The following is a 24,130-nucleotide window of genomic DNA, read 5'->3' on the forward strand; positions in this document are numbered from 1 at the left end:
TGATTGCTATTTTAGACGTTCTGAATAAGCTCTTGTAGAAACACATTAAAATTATTTAGCATTTATCTATTTAACAAAGAAAAAATGTAAATGTAAATAAATGTAAATGTAAAATGGTGAGCAGCACAGGAGGTCATGCCACCTTTCCTGTTCACAAAAAATATATATATATATACACACACACACACACTCACCGGCCACTTTATTAGGTACAACTGCTCATTAACGCAAATGTCGAATTAGCCAATCACATGACATCAACTGTTCATTAACGGAAATGCCTTGTTGATGTCAGAGGTCCGAGGAGAATGGCCAGACGTGTTCGAACTGATAGAACGGCAACAGTAACTCAAATAACCAGTCGTTACAACCGAGGCATGCATCTCAACGCAAAACACGTAGAGCCTTGAGGAGGATGGGCTACAGCAGCAGAAGACCACACCGGTTGCCACTCCTGTCAGCTAATAGGAAACCGAGGCTACAATTTGCTCAGGCTCACCAAAATTGGACAACAGGAGATTTGAAAAACTTGACCTCTGGCATCAACAAGGCATTTGTGCCCACAGAACTGCTGCTCACTGGATATTTTCTCTTTTTCTGGCCATTCTCTGTAAACCCTAGAGATGGTTGTGCATGAAAATCCCAGTAGATCAGCAGTTTCTGAAATACTTAGACCAGACCTTCTGGCACCAACAACCATGGCACGTTCAAAGACACTAAAATCACCTTTTAATACACATTCTGATGCTCGATTTGAACTGCAGCAGATTGTCTTGGTCTACACGCTTAAATGCACTGAGTTGCGAGACAGAGAGAAGAAAAACAGAAGTCAGAATACTTCACACACACACACACACACACACACACACACACACACACATACACATATATATATATATAGCAAAATATACTTACAAGAAAAACGTATGTAGAAAAATATTTATTTGTCATCTCTCAGTTTTTGCCATATTTTCATATATTCAGTTTAGAGCTCATAACTGCATACAAGGTTACACATCATAATTAGTAACTGTTTTGGAGGGACTTTCCACCAGAGTTACTGAAAATCATCATCCCTTTGCAGTGACCTTAAAACCTGTTAGAATAATTAATATAATGCACATCATTTCACCCATGATGCATTTTCACAGGTGCAATGTATAAATATGTGATGGAAATGCTAAGATAATAAAAACTGTGGAATTTAGACAGCATTCAGGCCAACCATAAATTATAAGCTACATAGAATAATAACATCTCATTAGATGGGCCTGCCACATCTGTTCATATTCTGTAATCACCACTGTAAATATTTTAACCCTCAGAGTGCCAAAAGGACCAAATGGAGCATGTGCAATTATAAACAGTTTATAAAATTATCAGTCATGATCAACTTGCACCTTTACCCTCACTGCTCACACTCGTATTGGATGTATCCGATTGGTCACTGTTATGACTGGAGGGCCGTGATTGTGTGAACGTGGACGTATGAACATGTGGAGGTGGGCCACCCCTTCCAGGTGGTGCGGCCGGGAAGATGATTAAGGGTGCCTCAGAGGGACACAGAGGCCTCCGCACATCAGGTGGGTAGTATCGTGGTTGAGATGACATGAAAGCTTCCACATTCAAAGGAGTTACAGAAGGCAAGAATGCATCATAGTGAGATGGTTGTAAAACGTGAATAGAATGAAAAGACATCCGACAGTCCGCTCTCTCCGATACCACATTATGAAATCCCTGCGGTCTCATTTGCACATCTTCTTTTTCTTGAGTTCCCATTGGTGACTGGTTCCCAGATATGCTTTCACCAGACTGGCTGTGTGGTGAGTGTGTGCGAAGGGCTACAGGAGACAGGGATGCGCTACACTGAGGGTTGGGTGTGGCCAGAGGAGAATGGCTTAAATTGTTTGGAGATGGAGAATCTAAACAGGAAAACAAACAAAAACAAGCTTTGTTATTCCACCAGGAAGACTTCGGCAATATAAAACAGTTACAAAGGCTGAAAGGACCACCAGCATACATAGGAGGTCAAACCAGCATAGGAGGTAAAAATCGTGGATATGGTTTAAGCCCAAAAAGGTTTTTAACTCTAGTCCAAGCAGATGCGGGACAGAAAACACTAACCGCATGGTCTACACGTGCTCTGACTGACTGATTATTGTGCGATGGGAGAGTCGCCCTCAACATCATTGAGATGCCAGAAATGGCCATGGACAATGTATGATAAAAATGGGATTTGAACTGATATCAGTGCAGAGCACAATGGATAACCTGCACCTGGACTATTCAGGGTCACTTAGCAATCATATGTTTTCTGCCCATGACTAAGACCCTTACTTTAAAAAACATAAACATTTCTACAGTTATAGAAACAATTGTAGAATATGTAGAGATTGTAGGTAGTATAATGGTACACTTCACTTAAAATCTTCAAGATTTAAAATTCAGGTAGACTCAGGAAGGTATATTCCTATTTCATATGGCTCATGCTGTTATAGTGTTATAACGCAACGTTTTGTATGGTGTATACCTCACCATTAAAGCTCTGCTCAGTTTTCAAAAACTGGCCACGAGTCGCCTTCCCACGCAGCACATCAGAGACCTGATCAAAAAGTCAAGAATTAACCACACAACCAGCCTCTTCGCCATATCAGCCCTGATCCATTTCAGAACGGCAAAACATTGTAACTGCTAACATTCACCAGTGACAGGCAGCATTTACATTCTATTTAACTCATGGAAAATGATCAGTGAAATCATCAAGTTTCTCCCATTTCCGTTTCTAAATGAAGTTAAACAGAATATAGATTCTACCCTCTTGCCCGTTAAACCACTCCGACTCTCTTACCTTTTTGTTCTTTGCCACCATGACGGCGGTGTCGTTGTGGTAGTTCTTCAGACTGCTGTCAGCGCCGTTCCTCAAGAGTACACGCACGGCCTCCACATCCCCACGGCCACAGGCCATGTGCAGGGCTGTGTTTCCGCTGTACGACTGGGAATTCACGCTACAGCCATTCTGAGGGCGGGGCAGAGGAGCAGAAATGACTACTCCAATATCTCTCCAAAACGTTCAAGTACATATGAAGCAGCACGATATCTTGGTTAACCTGACTTAATTTTTATCTTATGTTATTATCAGGCCATTTGCTGGTATACAGAGATATAAAATGCTGAAGGAATCCCTACAAGAGTCAAGCGAGTTCTTGATACCCTTCTTGCTAAACACTAAAATGACTATTATACACTAATATCCAGAAAAAAGTAACTTTTCCATTAATATACCTCTTAGGTGATGTATTTTAAAACTACAATGACCATCACTTTTTATAGGTAAAAAGGCAAGACATATATAGTTTTAAGTCTGCTTTTAAATTATTGTTTATTTAGAGTCTATTCTTGTTCCTTGTATGTTTAAAAACAGAGAGTCTGTGACTATATTTATATTGAATTACTGTAAAAAGCCTGAGTCATATGTTTATAAGGAAATAAAACTGGGAAAAAACTCCTGACACACCTAGTAAATACATCAGAAAACAAATAAACACCTCAATGAGGAAGTTGACCATGTCCATGCAGCTGATCTCCACAGCGTGTACCAGCGGACTGCGTCCACTCTTTACGTCCTGTGGTGACGGGAGAAGTGAGTCAGACCCAAAACACACATTTCACAACTTCTGTTACTGGCTACATAAGCAAGCGTGACAATGATGTCAGAACCACCATCACCACACCTGCTAACCAAAAGGCATGGATAACCTCACAGGTGTGTGAGCTGCTAAAAACCTGGGAGGTTGCTTACATATACGAAATGGCAGGAGACTCTCCTTCCCACAAAAAAAAAAATATCCTGGGCTATCACAGATGCAAAGCTCTACTGTGCACAGTGAATCCACTGACCATTTCCTTGACACCAGAGACACGTATGACACATAAGTGACAGGATATTCCAGCCATCACTAGCCACAGAGTATTATCACGTGATGGAGATGCCTCACTCCTAAACACACTGAATGATCTGGCGGCATGATTTGAAGGGAAGAGCAAACCATTTACCACGGTGGAAAAGGAGATGTCAGGGAAAACTCTTTCCTGTTACCAAAGACTGCTATGTACTAATCTACTAATCATCTCACGGATGTCTTAACAGGCATTTTCAATATTCCCCCGAGCCAGGCAATTTCCCCTTTAAAAGATCACCATCAGTGCTAAAGAAATGGTCTTTGTCCTGCCTGCATAACTATTGGCCTTATGTCATAAAAAATCCTCTTTAGCTTCCCCACTGCACATCAATGGCCCAACTGTCAATGGACTCACAAGCTCCAAGTTCCTTGGTGTGCATATCACAGCCAAGTTCACCTGGACCCTCGGCACCACCTGCCATAGCAAAAACAGCTCAGTGACACCTTCACTTCCTGTATCGCTTCAGAAGAGCACGCCTGACACGCCTCCCACTGCCACCGCCTTCACTACAGTGAAGTATATGTTAACAGTTGAGAAGTGGTCTCTCAACACACCTTCTGGCACAAGCGGTGCGCCCACAAAGCCACCGGCACTGTGGATGACGTCTCTCGCGCCTCTCACAATCTCTCCGCCCCCTTTTCCTCCTGCAGAAAGTACCAGAACTTCCACTGCCAGCACCGCCAGACTCCACACCAGCCTACACACTCCACACTAGTTTACTCAACACACCGCTGCTCCCCAATTCCCAGTTGGACTAATTAAGAGTGTTTCCATCACCACCAAGACTCCTCCCAGCTCTGCGCTACTCTGATCTGTCTTACCGATACTCTCCCTTGTGCAAAATGTGTGTATTTATAGTATTTTATAGTATTTTTTTGCTTCTTCTGCACATTTGTCATTCTTGTGCATTTGCACTTTGTAGTCTTGTACTGTGCCGATCTGCTGCTGCACTATGGACCAGCAGAAACATCTGACACACAATAAGTACATAGAGAAACGACAGCACAACTTTAAACTTGAACCTGATTTGTGCATTGAGGTGTTCCATAATTAAAGAACAATGCGGTTACAATGAGAGCATCTTATAACCTGAATAACCTGGAAACATTCCAACAATATACAGAGGTGACAGCACAGTATCAACAGAATGAAAAAAGTGCCTATTGCCTTTTAAGCTTGAATTTCATTTACAACTTTAATTTTACTCACACGAGCAAGTTACAAACCTCACACTGGTAGGAAAGATACCCATCTCTTTATTTACATTCAGTGAAGTATTTGTCTTTTCTGATCAGGGCAACACTGTTGTGCGGTGGACACACTGTCCTGTGGGGACATGTGCGCATGCGTGGACACTGTCTCGCTTTCAGTGTCCCGCTGCTTCCCCATCAGCAGTCTGATGGAATAACACATTTCCATCCTTTCCATCCTGACGTTTGCTGTCATTTATGTTTTATATGCACTCATATATTTACACATGTACCTATTAAGTCACTTTAATTTTACATACGTACAGTCAATACTGTGTGAAAATATACCAATCCTTCCATAAATGATTTCTATGTAAACTATAAATTTTTTAAATAAATTGTCATTCTGTAACATGTTATGTATACTAAAAAGAAGACATGTGTGCATAAGTCAGCCTAGTTCTGTTGGTGAGCAGTTGTTCTTGAGACTCTGCAGCAACTAAGCACTCACAGGAGCTACAGTTATTACATCACTTCCTGTGTGGTTGTCTTTTTAACCTCCATTAAAGAATGTCAAACATTTTCAGAAAAATGATTCGTTTATTGTAAGTAATATGACATGCATGAGATGAAGAAGAGACAGAGACTTCACTGACCACAGCGTTGATGTCAGCTCCGCTGTCCAGTAACATTTTGGCCAGTTTCTTATTCCTGTCCTGGACAGCCAGGTGTAGAGGGGTCATGCCTGGAATTCAACAGATTATAATGTACTGCAGATTTGTTTATGATCAGATGGATGTGTCATGTTTTAACAACTCAAATCTGATAACACTCCCAGGCAAGCTTGGGCTTGTCTTACTGAAGAACACACAAAGGCATTTACCCACACCCACACAATCACCCACATCTCAGCTGGGTAGACCCTCTGTTGGTGATTCTAGGGGCTTTCTGTACCTCACAGCAGGAAAAATAAGGCTCACTTTGCCATGCAACTGAACCGAGAGCTCTCCCTTATCACAAGAGGGCGCATGGTTTAAGTCGCTAATAAATTCAATCGAGTAAAACTTTTTTTTTTTTAACATTTTTAACAAATTGTCTAAAGCGTTGCACACACACAGTAGGTACGCCATACACTGCATGCCCTCTCTCAAACCCTACTTTCAGAAATGCTTTGCATCTCAACCTAAATATATATTAACAATGTATATTATAGGGTTCATTACATTTAACAATACCCAAAAGAAGGTTCACACAGAGGTGTCAACATCACAGTCACCTGGTTCATCTAGTCCAGCACTTACCCTCGTAGTTCCTGCTATCGAGGAGTCCTGACCAGCAGCGCGGGGGGCGGGCCAGGTGGCACAGGATGACGGACAGGCACTCCGCCTGGTTGTGCTCGCAGCAGAGATGCAGCGTGGTCTGTCCATTACGGTCCAGCGCCCCTGGGTCAGCCCCCCCTTGCAGAAGAGCAAGCACTATTCTAGGCTGATGGGTGATGACTGCCAGATGCAGGGGAGTCTGTTTGGGGGGGGGGGGGGGCAGAAGCAGTGAGAGTCAGTTTAATTGAATCATTGTGACCAGGATTTCCAAAAGCAGGACGGATGCAGGACAGAAGCAGGAAATGTACTCAAAGGAATGAGATGGCAATAGACAAACAATAATAACTTGAGTTAAGTACTAAAACATTTGTAATAATTTCCCCCAAGAGAAAAAACTCACTTTATATAATCGCATCATAAATTCATAAATTCCTAGTAACATTAACAGATTGAAGTTTGTTTGGCAATACAGGGCAATTTAGTATTTAATTATGAATCACATCCTAGTGTATTCCCACCCAGGGACTCTCTCACTTGGAACTATCTACCAAGTTAAAGGTACAGACAGCAGAACAAGCACAACAACGACAACAACATGTTTTGGTGTTGTTTCACAGCGATAACAAGAAATATTCTTTTGTTTTAGTGCTGACAGGTAGGCCTGGCACAGGGCTGACCCACTGGAGGTTAGTAAGAAAGGGGAGTTCAAGGTTCCTGTAAAACCCTGCAGTTAGACATATAGATATGCAGAAAGGAGAAATTCCTCCGGTGTCACAATGTCTGTGACACTCCCTTCCGGTGAAAGCGTCACAGTTTCCCTGAATCCAGTCTGAGTCACCACGCATCTCACAATCACACATCAGGATCTCACTGGTCTGTGCATGTGTAAGAACCCATGTATTCAACCAACCCAATGAGAAATTCTTTACAGTTCAACTAAGACAATCATCTCTGATCTCATACAGTCCCTTTGTAAGATTACCAGCTGTAACGGTTCTCCTACCACTGCTCATGTGACGTGTCACCCACACACCCCTCCAAGAACAACAAGAAGAAAGGGGCAAACAAGGATGGGAGAGGAAGAGCTGAAAGTGAAAGAGTGGAGAGAGAGAGAGAGAGAGAGAGAGAGAGAGAGAGAGAGAGAGAGAGAGAGAGAGAGAGAATGGATGGAAGGATGGGATTAGAGAGGGAAAATCCCTTTCCTCTCCCCTGCAGTGCGTCTGGATATTTATATTCCTATCTGGAAAGAGAGCAAACAAAAAAAGGGACGTGCTGAACGGATGTTTGGATGAGCACATAAAACGGCCGTGCGACAGAGCAAAGTGCAGGAGTGATAGCGTCAAAGACAGAGCTGGAGAGCATGAACACGAGGGGCAATAAATACACCACCCGCCGAGAGTACTGCCCCGGTGGCAGTTATGCAGATAGAGCTATTCATACTTTGAATTAAATGTACAGTAAATCGGTCTTTTATGGTAAGTTGATGCCTTATTTTTCAGACAAACTAAATAATCTATATAATATAATAAAGTTCTAATGAGATAGATAGATAGAGAGAGAGAGAGAGAGAGAGAGAGAGAGAGAGAGAGACTGAGAGAGAGACAGAGAGAGAGAGTTAGAGAGAGAGAGGAAGGGCAAGGGAAAGTCCCAGTTTCTTACCCTCTGAGCCACAACAGAAGGTATGTTGAGAAACAGCCCAGAGAGCGAGGGGCATGTGACTTCTCGGAATAAGGACACATAAGTTCATACACACATACCAGACATACAGCAGCTGCTTCACAGAGCACACACACACACACACACGCGCGCGCAAACACACGCACACACACATGCACAAATACACACACATACACACACACACACACACACAAACACACGCACACACACACGCACAAACACACGTACACACACATGCACAAACACACACACACACGCACAAACACACGCACACACACACGCACAAACACATGCACAAACACACACAAATACACGCACACACACACACACACACGCACGAATACACACACACACACACACACACGCACGCACAAACACTTACACACACATGCACAAACACACACACACACACACGCACAAACACACGCACACACACATGCACAAACACACGCACACACACATGCACAAACACACACAAACACACACATGCACAAACACACGCACACACACAAACACACAGCTTACACTGCAATGTTCAGAAAACAAGAAAAATGCATGTTAATGCACACATATCTAACCTCTGCACACATAAATATCTAACCTCCACATATATACCTTCTACATACATAACCATCACACACATAACTAACCTCCACATATATACCTTCTACATACATAACCATCACACACATAACTAACCTCCACGTATATACCTTCTACATACATAATTATCACACACATAACTAACCATAACACTAACCACTGCAAGCATAACTAATCTCCACACGCATTACTAACCTCCACATACATAACCACTGCACGCATAACTAACCTCCATGCGCAAAACAAACTTCTACATACATAACTTGCCTCCGCATACATAACTAACCTTGACACACATATCTAGCCTCTGTATACAAAACTAACCTGCACACATAACTAGACTCCATGCACATAACCTAATGATAATGATTTTGATTCTTTTCCTAATCTTCACTACAGCTGTTGCCGTGAGCGAGCACAGACTTGCTCAGAATCTATAATGAGCATTCAGTCGTTGTAAGTGGTCACAGTACATCTGTGGGCGTAAAGATGCTGTAGAGGAAAGAGGAATACACTAATATAGAGAAATCGGTGGTAGTAGTAACACTTGTTAAACATGCTAGTCAGCTGAGAAGATGCTCACTTTTTTAAATTTAATAAAGAACGCCTGGAGATAATTTGAGTGAAGTATCGGAGACATTGTATTTTATAATATGTGTGTTCTTTTACTTACTGGAAAACACATAAAAGTGAAGACAACCAAAAAAATAATAATAAAGACACAAACAAAAAAAAAAAAACAATAAGACAAACCCCTGTTCATATGCTTAACTCAAGCAAAGCTTCTGGTAACTGTGTTGCATTGCGTGTGCTGACTGAAACCCCAGCATGAGGTGAGGTAATCTCTGTGGTTTGGTTAAACATGAAGTGGCTATCTGTGATGAAGAGAACGGGTGAGATAGCTGGAAGTGCTGCTTGATGGAGGGAGGGAGGGGGGGAGGGAAGGAGGAGAACAGAATGTGAAAGCATGGGGACAGTCCATGTGGACTTCAGCAGGGGGGGGCAGGAGCCACAGCAGTTCCCAGCCAGAGCAGAAGGTTCACACTGCACACAGGGAAGTGGTGTGATGTGCAAACAGGCTAACCACCGAAAGGCTCCCAAGAAGCACCAGACGTGAGAAGGCACCGGGTCTGGGGAGGAAAGGTCAGCTCCCTGGATGTGCGGGTGTAGCACAGGTGCCGATTTTCATCCCCTCTCCTCATGCAATGCTATGATCTTCATCACCTCGAGCTTAGTACCTTTGCTTGTTTTTTGATTGGATCACTATGTGTGCATGTGTGTATGCGTGCACACCAGGAGGTGTCCTACCTGTCTGAGGTTATTATACAAGTCCAAGTCTTTGCGAGCCCGACGTAATATGTGAATGAGCCAGTAAACCACAGCCTCGTTCTCCTGAACGACAGCGATATGCAGAGACCTGCAATAATAAACACAATCCATGCATCAGCCAGACAAGGGTCTGCTTCATGGGCAGAGTTCCCAGACACTGAGAACCCTCAGTTATGAAGCTCTACTAACCCTTTGCTTTAGTCCTACAAGTAAAACATGAGGTATTCCACCAACGTTTCATTCAAAATGTTCTTCTCCAGGGCTTAAAGATCGTGTATGAATAGGAAAGTTTAGGAACTTTTTACCAGATGCTACCTGGCCTGCTCTGTTCTTAAGAGTTACTGGTGTTCTTTTATTGGTTATTTAGGTCTAGCTCATCTGTTTCTGAATGTAAAAGATTTTCTGGACACGGTTTTAAAGACCCTTATTACAGCTTTCTGCCATTTGAACTTCTTAAAAGCATCAGCAGAAGTGAATATGTGTATTGCTTCACTCACAGCTGTCAGAAGCACCCAATGTCTGTAAATTATCTGGATGACTCTACTAAACAGTTGCTATGCTTGACTGGTACAAATTTTTAATCAACTTTATCAATATTTATATTAACTCCAGTCCCTCTATTACAAAACACATGCACATGTTTCTCACATGCTCTCTCTCTCTCTCTCTCTCTCTCTCTCACACACACACACACACACACACACACAATTTCACTTTAAAAGTGAAGTTTATGATATATTGATCTTACTGTCATTCAGATTTTCGCTTTTCAAAGAAATTGTGAGTATATTACTTGGAATATGGAACTTACACGCAGTCATATGCACACAAACACACAAGGCATATACCACATGTACTGCTGACCAGTGTGTGGTTAGACAGCTGAGTGAAGCAACTGCGATCCACACGGCGATCCATCACCTGATGCCGTGACTAACCATTTCTGAAACCTTTTAACCTGCATGACTCATACCGCACACAGTATCCATATATGTAACAGTCCCAGTAAGTACAGGGAAGTCGTTATCAGTCCATCACTTCACAGAAAACCTCTCTTTCTCTCTCTCTCTCTCTGTGTGTGCAAGTTGAAAGCAGAAAGGGGCGTGTCCGGGATTCACAAGAAAATGAATGAGGGACTCGTACAATCCTTCTAGCATGTGTATATTTTTTGTAAAGAGACTTCCAGTAACAACTACTTTAGTTTGAGGTCACTTCCTGACATCAGGCACAATGGCACCACTCTTTCTGTTTTGAATAATATTCATCGTTGTTATTAATGCGGCTTTATAGGGGCTTTCAGTATGTTGTTCAGTGACATAGAATTTCAACACACCTGGAAAAAAAAAATCCTTCTTTGTGAGTTCAGTGTCTTTGACTCCCTGGCAGAATGCCTGCGTTGGGTTCATGAGCATTATCTTACTAAAATGACCGAGCTGTATTTCTAACCTTTATGTCCAATACAGATGGACAGCCGGTAATGCGTTTTCACATCCAGGAGATCTCGTACATTTTGTTCACAAAACCAGAAACCACAAAAAAAGGTCAGTAGGAATGCAGTGGCCCATGTTCCCACACCACACCAAAGACAAACATCAGATGTGACACAACCTGGGGGAGGTTCTAGACCATCTGAACTGGGGGGAAGACTGGGACCAGTAGGTCTGTTAGAGGGGTCGATTATTTACCTTATGGTGCTGGCATTTAATCAGCAAAAGTAAACATTCAATATGAATCAACATTTTATACAGTTTTCTGTTATAAATAAGATTATCATCAACAATTTGGTGCTTTTACTTTTGTGTTATTTGCTTTACAATATGATCAATTATCAATTATAATAATGAATCAGGCATCAATTTTATTATTATTACAAACACTCTTCCTGCTTGTTTATGCCGTTTATGCATGAATTATATGACCGTGCATGAATTGTAAATCCCCTCTTTCTAAGTCACCGTCTTACAGTCCAGCTGCTGAGTCAAATACTGGCTCTGAGATTTTGGGGAGAACTGAAGTGTGTGCATGCACAGTAATACACAGAGGCTGAAATCAAGCCAAGGGCGGATGTTGTAACAGTTCACCATGACTGAATTCTCTGGCTCTAACTGACTGTCCGCATGAGCCTCTTTATTATTATTTTTTAAAGAAGTGCAATATATTACATTTTCTCTTCATTATTGGAAAGAACTATAGAGCAAAAAAGTGTCACACTACAATGGGATTTCTGCATTAGCCATGTAGTCAGTTAACTAGCTGGCTAGTTACATGCAGGTATAAAGTCATTCATATGCAGCACATTCTCAACATCACTAGCCTAGATGACTGTGTTACCAACTCCTCACTCAGGGAAGCAGTGATTGGCTGTCCTAAAAGTAGCTGAAAGTGGCTAAATGACGTAACCCCCTAAAAAGAGTAGCTAGAGAGGTCTGAGTTCTCGCTAAATATAGCGACAAAGTCGAAAATTTGGCAATACTAGTGCTGCTTTATCGGCATTCACAGAAATGATGCCACGCCTCAGGAGGGATCCAGGGATGTTGTTACAGGGGCACTGTGCCTACCCCCCCCCCCCCCCCCCCCCCCCACCACCCCAGCCCCTCTACCCCCCCACAAAAAAACATATACGCCACGGACACAACCACTACAGGACCTGCATGGTGCACACATGATGGCCCACTGTCATAATAAAAAGAATAATAACGTGTAAATAACAAAATCAAAATAATAACGTCACATATTTGCAAAATGAAACACACACACACACACACACACACACACACACACACACACACACAACTAACCTATAGAAAAAGCTAAGCAAACATGTAAAGACGTAAAGACAGATGATGGACGTTCGGCAGTACTGTCTGCAGCTACAGTCACTTAACAAGTGCTAAGATTCTTTGACGCATATCTAGAGTCATTCTGAAATGTTGACACATTAAAATACCATCTGACTTTTCCAATGTGCAAACATAGCTTTTCCTATGTGGAGGTTGTAAAAAGAATAACCATACAATCAAAATCTTTCAAGAAGCATTAAAGTGAAAGAGGAATTGAGACAGAATACAGTGTTTAATTTTGACCTGACTCAGTCTTTGCCCTCAGACCTAAAAGGTTAGGTTGTTTTAAACAAGAGGAAAAAAGAAACTTGCTTCATCACGCTTTCTCTGTTCCTTGGTTCAGAAACAAAAAAGCAGAAGACGCCATTAAAGTTCACCGGGCTCTTTCCTCCTTCAGTGTTTCCCGTAAATGACTTCTCTGTTCATGATATTACTTCTTACGCCTTAATCATGGGCCAGATAAGGTGCTGTGTATTTTAATTTAACGCGTGCATTTTAATTTCTTTTCCATCTCATATTCACGCCAGTGTGGGAGAACTGTTGAAGTAAATAAGGTGCTAGTTATCATTTTCCTGTTAAGTGCATAGTACAAATAATATTAGACCGATGACACATTTTTGCTGCAGGTTTAATGTAAGCAGTTGCTTTCTCTCCACAGTAGTATCTGTCCCACTCAATAACAGCCTTGTAGAATACGTTCACATCACCCACAAACTCAGAAAGGCAGAACACACACAGGGTTAGTGGGAGGCCCGTTTGCAAGGCCACTTTATGTTCTCTTAATCTTAAGTGGAGGTTTCCTTTCCCAACTGTTCAGTGTTTGCTCTGGAAATCAGCCAAATTTGCCATACCTGCCAGGTGTGGCCAATGCTGCCTATATATCGTATTCATGTTTCTGGGTTGTTTTTGCTCATTACCAAACGATATGTTTTTTTTTCCGGTTTTACAAAAGTAATGCTCAATGAAATCCTAGTTAATTTGTAATCATGGGTCCAATGCTTGCAACTCATTGGTAGAAGTGCTACAGTACACATAACAGAAGATAAGATAAGCAGCAGCTCTTCACTGACCAAAGAACTATATATATATATATATATATATATATATATATATATATATATATAATTTCGATGTGTGCCTACATGTACATATTTAAAACATCTCATCATATTTAAAACATCTCATTTTCATACCATATTAACAACCTGCATGTTTAACAGCTGGTAAGACGCTTTGGGCTGTAGTACGCACAGCACCCCACTTCACACTTCCATTTCATGATCCACCCATTCTCACAATCTCACAGTCTCTGTCTCTCTTCTGTACAGATGAAACTTTAGGTTCCTGGAAGTGAGTGAGAGTTTAGTTAGACCGCAGCCCCAGATAATGAAAAGGCTGCGCATGTTCGGCATCCTGTACAAACCAGACACACACAAACCCTCACATCCACTGTGGCATGGGCTGGCTGTGGCAGTAAACAAAGTCTGAAGGGAAGCTGAAGTGTGCCCAAAAAGCCTGAGCCAAGCACTGTATGATACCGTTTACCAGAAACCAACCAGAGGCACAAGCAAGTGGCTCCTTACGGCAACACAACCAAGCACTTTGGCAGAACATTGTGTGAAAGGATGGGGTGTGTGTGTGTGTGTGTGTGTGTGTGTGTGTGTGTGTGTGTGTGTGTGTGTGTGTGTGTTTTTAGAAGGTTCAACGTTGGACATCATGCAACATGCAAACTTCTTCATGCACTTCCATCTTATTTTATTAGGTTTCTTAGCATCAACCTCAAAACCTGAATCCAGCTATACACATAACAGCAAACACTCTAATGTCACAGTGACAGATACAGTGCAGACCAAGCTGCTGAGAAAAGGTTCCACAACAGGCCAATTGAACCAAACATTACCCTGAACTGGATGCAAAACTGTATTATTAAAAGTGAATTTAAACTTTGGCATTTTGGGCCATCACTGGACCATAAAATGCATTATTACTGAGGCAGAACAGACCTGACCCAAGGGTAAACCTGCACCCACTCACACAGAAGTCACACACCAACGGCATCAAACAACAATTTGCATCTGGCCTATAATGAATGCTGCAACCTGCTGCATGTAAATGAACCCATTTTGTTATACTCCAGTAGTGTCTGTAACACATACAGATGCAGCTACAGCGCACATGAAGGTTATTGAAAAGATGTACTCTCCATAGCATTATGGGTATTATTCCAAGTAAGATGAAACTTTGCAGAAAGATTATGCCAAATCCAGAACAGCTAAATAATGCCCATTTTATATCCTTTCCTGATATTAATAATGCTGATAGTTAATATGCTTGCACCTCACACTACTTATGAAAAAAGAAAGTATTATTGCCAACAGTATCTCCTTATATGACCACTGAGGTCTTCTTACCGCCTTTGAGGGCTTTCATGCTCCCCTGGTAAAAATGTCTCATTTATCTATGAATGTCCCATGTGCTCTACATGTACTTACCCAGTGGAGTTGGGAAAGAAACGGCTAAAGAAGAGGATACAATGAACGACGGAGACGTACAGTACACAGCTGTGTCGTTATCTGAGAGCAACGCACACAGCAAGCTGTTCATTTGTTAATGTAGTCACAGGAAAAGAAGAGAAGCCTGCAAAACACTCTACACTTCACACTCCTTTAGCACTACATACATTTGACAAGTCGATGCTATGCAGTTACTACTACAGTCTGTACATGCACCTAATGTATAGTTTTCTTATATAAACAAATCTCTTTAAGGACTTGTGAAAAGCAAAACAAAGTACATAAAACCAGTGATAGAGAGAGAAAGAGTAAAGAGCAGGAACAGAAATAGTACAGAGAAGAAAGAGAGATGGGGAGAGAGAGAGAGAGAGAGAGAGAGAGAGAGAGAGAGAGAGAGAGAGAGAGAGATGGGGAGAGAGATAGGGAGAATGGGAGAGAGAGATAGGGAGAATGGGAGAGAGAGATAGGGAGAGGGGGAGAGAGAGATAGGGAGAGAGAGATAGGGAGAATGGGAGAGAGAGATAAGGAGAGAGAGAGATGGGGAGAGGGAGAGAGAGAGAGAGATAGGGAGAGAGAGAGAAAGATGGGGAGAGAGAGATGGGGAGAGAGAGAGAGAGAGAGAGAGAGAGAGAGAGAGAAAGATGGGGAGAGAGATGGGGAGAAGGGGAGAGAGAGAGATTTGGGGAGAGAGAGAAAGAGAGTGAGAGAGAGAGAGAGAGAGATGGAGAGTGAGAGAGATAAAGAGAGCGAGAGAAATAAAGAGAGCGAGAGAGAGATAAAGAGAGAGAGAGAGAGATGGGGAGTGAGAGAGATAAAGAGAGCAAGAGAGAGAGAGATAGAGAGAGAGAGAGAGAGAGATGGGGAGAAAGCGGTGAAAGAGGAAGTGTTGAGCGGATGTTTGGGTTTTTGAGCCCATTCATTTAAAAAGGATTAAAAAAGAGAAGAACACAGAGAGTGAGAGAAAGACACCTGAGCAAACCGCAGACTCGCGCGCTCACACTGGCTTTCCCGAAAGTGAGGGTCTGTGAAGCGCTGAGATAGAAAACAAGGTGAGAGGATGAAACAGCCATTGACGTAAAAGCCCTCAGACAGCAGATTACAGAGAAGGGGGACTCGGGCAGCATGCTTGCGTGTGTGTTCGCCTGTTTTTGTGCATCTGTATGTAAGTGTGTGTGGCTTAAATGTTGTTTTCTGCTGAAATATGACCTCTCAGACATCTGCTGATGTAAACGAAGATAGGGGCCAGGAAATTGGTTTTTACCAGTAACCCAGACTTGCCATCTTTCAAAACACCAATTCATGATCATATGTTGGTAGAATAAACTCTACACTGAAAACACACTAAAGAGATGAAAATTCAATCTCAATGATTAATATGATCTTATGAAACAATACTACACATAAACATTAGCAGTACACATTACATGCATAGTTTTTTTACTTACACATTGAATACATATAAACTGACATATGCAGACTCCTTAAAGCGTGATCTTAACCGATCTTTCCATCTGACCTTGCTCTTCTGAAGGATCGTTCTAAGTGAACCTGTACAGTCACGTTTATTCACTTAGACGAGACATTTGAAGACGTGTTGACTAACTCTGGGTGTCGGTATTGCATGACAGCAGGTGCTGTTTTTGGACAGCAAAGTTTCACTCACATGAGCTCACAAAGACTGACATTTTCATAGCTGGCATCACGTGGGTGTGTGTTTAGGTCTTACAGTAAGGGTGTGTATCCATGCATGACCGAGCATTTTATGTGATCATCTGCAGTATGGCCCGTCTCACCTGCACTTACTCCAAGGACCTTCAGACCTTTCATCTAGATCCGTTTCCCTCAGTCACTCAAGCCCAGCTCCTCATGCAAAGAACGCACATCTTCTCTATACTACTTGTTATCTGTCTGGACCATAGAGCTGACCATAAGCAGAGTCACCACAGGTCTTATGCATCTTGAGATTACTTGTCTACTCAAAGTACTACCTTCATTTTCACCTTACTAACAAAGCACAAAGAATTCATACAGCTGCATGCAGTCTGACATACCTGCCATAACCCCCCTCTCCTTGCTTCCTTCTTGCCCCCCCCCCCCCCCTCTCTCTACCCCACAACAGGCAATACATGCACTAATCACAATCTAGTATGGCTTACTGCTGTTACATTCTATTGAATTACTCATTCATTGCTTCCACAGCAACTTAACAGAGAGTTGTTGGAATGAACCAGAAGACATAGGGGCCATATGGAATCCTCCCTGCAGGAAGTGAAATGGCTGTGAAGTATGTGTGTGTGTGTGTGTGGGGGGGGGGTCAGTCAGACAGTCAGATGTGTTAAGAGATGTGTGCCAGCCCAAATCATAACGACTGCACTAATTTGACAAGTTTCATTAGAATCACCTTCTCTAAAAGGCAACAATTTCACTTTTAAAATGCTTAATCATACCAAAGAGAATCTGAAAGTATATATATATATATTCACCAAACAGGCTACAAACCAGACAATAAAGCCCACAAAAGTTGATCCACAGTTTCAGCTACCTTAACTCATACAGAACTATAGTAACCACCCCCATTATTAGACACATTATTAGAAACACTCTGTGGGTGTAGGAGTTAGAGACAGGCACCCATTTGCTGTCATGAACAACTGTGTTAGCTATATCTCACCGAGGACATTTACTGAGCTATTTACTGAGGTCTTCTCATGTCTACATTTACGGCATTTAGCACACACTGTTACCCAGAGTGACTTACACACTTAAGTGCACACTAGTGATCACTATTGGGATGTGGGAGCGGTTGGGGTTAAGTTTCTTGATCATGGGGCACTTCAGTCTTGGCCTGGGGCCTGGGAATCAAACCCCACAACCCTCTGGTCACAAGACTGTTTCCCTAACCATCAGACCATGACTGCCTTCTTTAGTTCTTCTTAGATGGCAGTCAACTCTCAACATAGTACTCACCCATGTAAAGATACCAGCAACACTGACCAATGACGTACAACCGATCTAAGAAAGGTGCAACAACAGTGGTTGTTCTGTAGCCAGAAAGTGACAAATGATGAATGAGGTTACAAGAGGAGGACAAATCTGCATGGCAACGTATGGGCAGCATTCTGTTCATGCACTCCTATGAAAATGCATGTATAATGGGGCATTTCACACTCAGTGCTTTGAGTTTGATTGGCGGTGTGACGGAGACCATCTCTCAGAAGGGCAATTGTTCGGGTTGTTCTGGCCTGGTGTTCACCACACATTTGCCACATGGATGTGTGAGACTGCACACGGCTGCTCTTCTGTTTGATATAGACGGAACTGTTTCAGGTTTGGATATTAGACACGCCCACCCGGTGAGCAGGACTACCAGCAGTGATGTTTCACACTAAGAGCTGAAGTTCGGCTCATGAAATTCTCTAGTATGTTAGAAAATCAGTCCACATAACCCCAATTCTATATCAGTTACACTGGCTACCAGTTCAGTGGATTCAGTGTAAACTCTTCCTGCTTACAAGCAAAGTTCTGCACGGTCTTGCACCTCCATACACAGCTGAACGTCAAAACTTATACTGCCCCACTGTGCTTAGGTGTTCTGATTGAGCTCTTCTCTTCATCTTCATGTTCAGGTTCAGTACAGTGGCATAGCGTTGGAGTAAATCACGAATTAAATCATAACAGGATATTAATGTAAGTAATATACATTTTAAAGGCAATTATCAGCCATGGGCACTCTTACTGAAGCACTGTGAAACTGTGTGTGTTGTGTTACCCACTTTGAAGCCCTGAACATTACGACTGATAAAACAAAAGACTTACGTGTCACCATCTTCATCCTGGCGTGTTGCCAGAGCAACCTCGTTTAGAAGATAATCTGTATCCTCAGACAGGTGTAGAGAAGCAGGTAAGCGTTTGTATGGCGGCACATAGTATGTGTAGCCTGTGATGATACAGAGGGACACTAGCTGTTAAAACACACATAAGGACCTCATATAGTTGACATATAGCTCACTTCTAATTCAAATTTCTAACATATATGCTTATCTGGATCCTCGGTATTAAATCAACAGAGCACTTGTAACAACAGCCTTTAAGACAATGAAAGACTAATCCAAATTTTTACCAAATGAAAACACAATAAGAGTTTTTTTTTCACTTTAAGATTCGCTTTCCCTATCCTCCTACTTCCGGGTTAGAAAACAATAGCAGATGAATCTCCTAATTAATCTCTAATATTTTTTTGCAGATAATGGAAAGGCAGTTTTTCACACATGTGCATTATTTTCGTGCGAACTGAAAGGCTAAGCCACTGACACGTCTTGTGAGAGACTTCTAAACATACTCTCTAACTTCCTGTTGACTGGAAAGTTTCACAATCACAAACAACGTTGACTGGACTGACCATGACTTCGCAATCTTGTGTTTGCGTCAACCCAGTACGAGAGGATGAAATAATGAATGAATTAATGCTTGGGTCTAAGACGGACTGTCAAGGTACCACTCGGGTATTTACCACCAGGTCCAAGTCTCGTATTTACCACCGGTACCCAGACCTCGAGTGCGCTGCAGCACACCAAATTAAAATATGACTCAAACATATTTCGTGAGAAATATTAAATGGAGTAGACTTGACAAAAAGTGACTAGGAAACTCGAGTGGTTTCGAACATTGTTATCTTTAAACCTATTTAAATCTCTAAACCTCTCATGAACAGTCGATAGTCATGATCAAACGTCCAGATCTACAGTCCTCTTGGAAATTCGACTTGGTCTTGCGTTTACTGGAGTAAATTCAGAAACGAGTCGTTTCCTGTATTACCACAATCAATGAGCTATTCATATATCTATGAATAATATCACAAGACATACGTTATTTAAGAGAAATGTTAAAACTTACAGTATGGTTGAACGGTATGAACATGATCAAGGCAGCCAGAGCCACCAGGAACTGGGGTTATGAACTGATGGTCCTCCACATTTGAACGATTCCGGTTGCATTTTGGAACTTTTGCAGGACTTGGCCTTATTCTCCAGTCCGTCTTTGAGTCCTTTGGCAGTAGCGGTTCCACGTTACTTCCCAACTCCTCCACATGTTTGCTGTCGGGAGGGAAAGGACGTTTTCGTAATGGAAGTTTTGATGGAGAGGTCTCAGAAGACCTCAGATGACTGTCAGCTTCTCTGGCACACCTCCCGTTAGAGGGCATGTTGGCTGGGCTGATTTTGCATTCATCGCTGTCCCTTTTAATCGTCGAGGAAACTGAAGATGTTCTGGAGCTGTATTCCGCCACCTTTGCGTTGATGGTGTCCCCTGGATGACATTCAGTGCCTGCTGCTCGGTTTGAGCAGCTCCCCAGATCTCTTCCTCTGGTCCTCAGGTCAAGCGGCGCAGATGGTTCAGTGTTATTATCGCTCATGGTCATTGTCATCAAGCGTAATTGAGCTCTCCTTATCCCTTACTTTTAGCCCGGAGGCATCTTAAAACATTTTACAGGTCCGCAAAACAATAGTCCTTTGAGTAAACTCGTTAAAGTAAAAAACTTAATGATACTAAATATCACGGTCTGAAAGCCTTCCTATGTGTATGCCACATCAGTGAATACTATACTACAACCCATTCAAATAAACCACGCAAAGAAATCAACACCCTGACCAATTCAGTATCTGATCAAAGTAATATTAGGAAATGCACCGTCTCTCTCTCATAAAACTACATGCTCTCTCATTTGATTGCGATAGTACTATGGCATTAATAGTACTATGTGCAATAATATAATAATATGTGCAATAATAATGCACACAGAGCAATGGTGCTCACTGCTGCGATGTCCTGCATTAATGTGAGGTCTTCAGAGAAGGTTTCTCTTCTCTCTCTTCACTTACACACGCCAATGCGTGAACACTGGGGGTTTTCCCTACTCACATTGCCCAACAACTTTAAGCGAAATGCTACACGCCACAATATTTTTATGCAGATTTTGCTGTCGTGCGGTCTGGCTGCACGATCCGTAATAAATAAAGTAAAATAAAATAAGAAAACTATAACTGATCAGCTGACCTTTTTTGCAGGATAACCGTCAGTGGTAGAAAGCGACACGTCGGTTGGAGCTTCACACTGATAGGCAATAAACTCATTATTCCCCTTTGAGCTCATGCGATATATGGACGACACGTCGGTTGGAGCTTCACACTGATAGGCAATAAACTCATTATTCCCCTTTGAGCTCATGCGATATATGGACAACACTTCGGTCAACAACTGTTGTGTTTAAAGTGCTTTATGAATAAATCTGACATTTGACGTGGTCAGGTTGTACGTGGATTGTCCGAAGCTTCTCAACCACCAGGTTATTTCTCCCATCGGTTTCTGGTTTGTATTATACAGGCGTGACTCTTCGCCCTGAACGCAAGGTAACCTGTTTGGTGGCGGTGAAGGAGCCATGCAGGCACAACTGCTGTTTTGCAGTCTTATCTTCTCATTCATCAACCGGTTTGCCGCAGTAGGAAGCTGGCAGGACCGCGGGGATGTCCCTGTCTGTTATCGGGAAGCAGGTCTCTCTACGCCCCGACCTCTTCCTCTAATCCTCAGGATAAGGGCTAGAGACCTCTGGCATCAAAAAAAGATTTACAGTCCTGGCTGAGTAACTTTGCCCAAATTATGACAAATATCAAGACACGAATTCTCACATCTGCAACTCATCTAACCATTATTCAACTCTAATTTAACAATGTCCTTGCATCTTTTAAAACCTTCACCCTCTGAGGTTTGTTTTAAGTTAATTTAGCTTTTTGGTCGATCTTGTCGAAAAAATGCACACGCCCTGTTATAAGTAATCATCTTTCACACCCATTCCCTTTTGGTTACTGGTTGTTCCAGGGTATCAGTCGACCACGGGCTTGGTTTACCTGGGCCCGTTTGGGACTTTCCTTTACCTTATGGGTGAGAATGGCAAACGGAAAGATAATGAGTATTTAAAGTCCCTAAAACCCTGCTGTAGACTGTCAGTTCATGACCTGTAAATGTAACATGTGCCTCGATAGCTTGATGGAAGATATCACTGAGATTTCAAAACCCATGGGAGGTTTCAAAAAGAAGTAAGAACCTTTTTTTGAACCTCATGAAAAATTTGCATGAATCCACAGAGAGAAGTAGGTAGTTTCCTACAGGGTAGGAGAGACGGGCCTGGCTCACCTGCAGTCATAGAGAGAGAGAGAAAAAAAACGTTCTACACAACAAAAGATGCTGTCAAATATCCTACTGTTTTAAATTAAATTATTTTGATAGAACATACATGCTATGTATATTTCAAATATTTCAGTAAATATTTGACCAGCTGCAATCTGTTACAATTATACCATTAATCATAGGTGTTTAGCTTTGGGTTTGTCGTAACAGGAGACCCAAACCATTATTTACATAACAGAGGCCGAGTCATATGTTTATACCTTTAAAAGTAAAACATATAAACAAAAACACATGGTAGCATGACGACAGCAATTTAAAAAACAATTTTAAATGTTCAATGCAGAAAGTCTTCTATGTGCTCTATGTTTATTCTTTTCAGAAAATTAAGTCAAAAGATAATGTTTTTGCATTGCATATTACTTGGACAGTAATTTCTGTCCAAATAGTATCAAGCACTTGAGAGCAGTACAAAGCTGTGACGGTAGGCTGGCCCAGATCCTCTGGGGAGACGCCCACACCACGACACACCTCTCACACTCTCGTTCACAATCAAGAGTGCGTATAGAGTATTAGTACGTAGCACCTGCCCTCTGCAGGTATCAGAGAGAGAGAGAGAGAGAGTGCGCGCGCATGTATTTTGCTAGTGTATTTAATGTATTCGTTGTTGGTCTTCCAAATGGTGAGAAGTCGAGTTAATAATAATAATAATAATAATAATAATAATAATAATGGATTGACAAAATCAGAATTTATTTATTTAGTCTTAAGAAATAGGTTTAAACTTGAAGACAAGGGATTCAGGGACAGAGACTCAATCAGTTGTACTTTGCTTTTTTAATACCAAATGTATTGATCAAAATCTAGTCAGCCATATATGAAGGCTATAAATGGCCAATATTGTGTATATATGGTTAAACTAAATATTATAAAACAGAGCACTAATATAGGAACACATGTCTAACAGTGCAAGGACCATCTGAAGTGGACAGGGGCAGACTGGAACCAGTATGTCTGTTAGAGGGTCTGGAGTGGCGGGGTGGGGTGGGGGGGGGGGGGGGGGGTCTCTTCTGTGCCTCCACTTATGAATGATTCTTGTGACTGCTGTGTTTTAGGATTTGTGAAGGATTATTCTCGATTCCGTATTTGAATTAAGTCAGTAGCCCCTCCTCAGGTTTGCTGTCCAGTGTGAAGGGTTTTGGTAATGGAACCTTAAATGCTTAGGTCTTCAAAAAGCTGAATTATCTGGCCACCAGGGGTCAGTATAATGGCTGTTCCATAAAGAGGAATCATCATTGAAAAAAAAAAAACATTTAAATACCTATTGCCCTTTAAGTATAAAACACTTGAAATTGCTTATACTTGCAAAGTGATGATGTGAAGAAACTTGTGAGTCCTGTCTCCCCTCCTATACCTAATTTACATTTAAGCTAAATAATAATGAATAAAACTCCCATTAAAATAATCACACAAAAATTCACTGTCTCTGCCTCATAAAAATGTATTTGTTAAAAATGACTTTG

General features: G+C 41.9%; 1 protein-coding gene across 1 annotated transcript; it reads right to left on the reverse strand.

Annotated features, from left to right (window-relative positions):
- Window positions 1-925: 925 nt before the first annotated feature.
- On the reverse strand, window positions 926-21,947 carry bcl3 (BCL3 transcription coactivator). The gene is made up of 9 exons (XM_076971851.1): window positions 20,325-21,947; window positions 19,248-19,368; window positions 10,058-10,166; window positions 6,452-6,668; window positions 5,807-5,895; window positions 3,546-3,623; window positions 2,849-3,016; window positions 2,536-2,602; window positions 926-1,922 (listed from the first exon to the last, which is right to left on the reverse strand). The coding sequence occupies exons 1-9, from the start codon at window positions 20,851-20,853 to the stop codon at window positions 1,390-1,392; spliced, it is 1,911 nt and encodes a 636-aa protein (XP_076827966.1). The 5' UTR covers window positions 20,854-21,947; the 3' UTR covers window positions 926-1,389.
- Between the last annotated feature and the right edge of the window lie 2,183 nt (window positions 21,948-24,130).

The sequence above is a fragment of the Brachyhypopomus gauderio genome, chromosome 13 (genome assembly GCF_052324685.1).
Source record: "Brachyhypopomus gauderio isolate BG-103 chromosome 13, BGAUD_0.2, whole genome shotgun sequence".
NCBI classification, from domain to species: domain Eukaryota; kingdom Metazoa; phylum Chordata; class Actinopteri; order Gymnotiformes; family Hypopomidae; genus Brachyhypopomus; species Brachyhypopomus gauderio.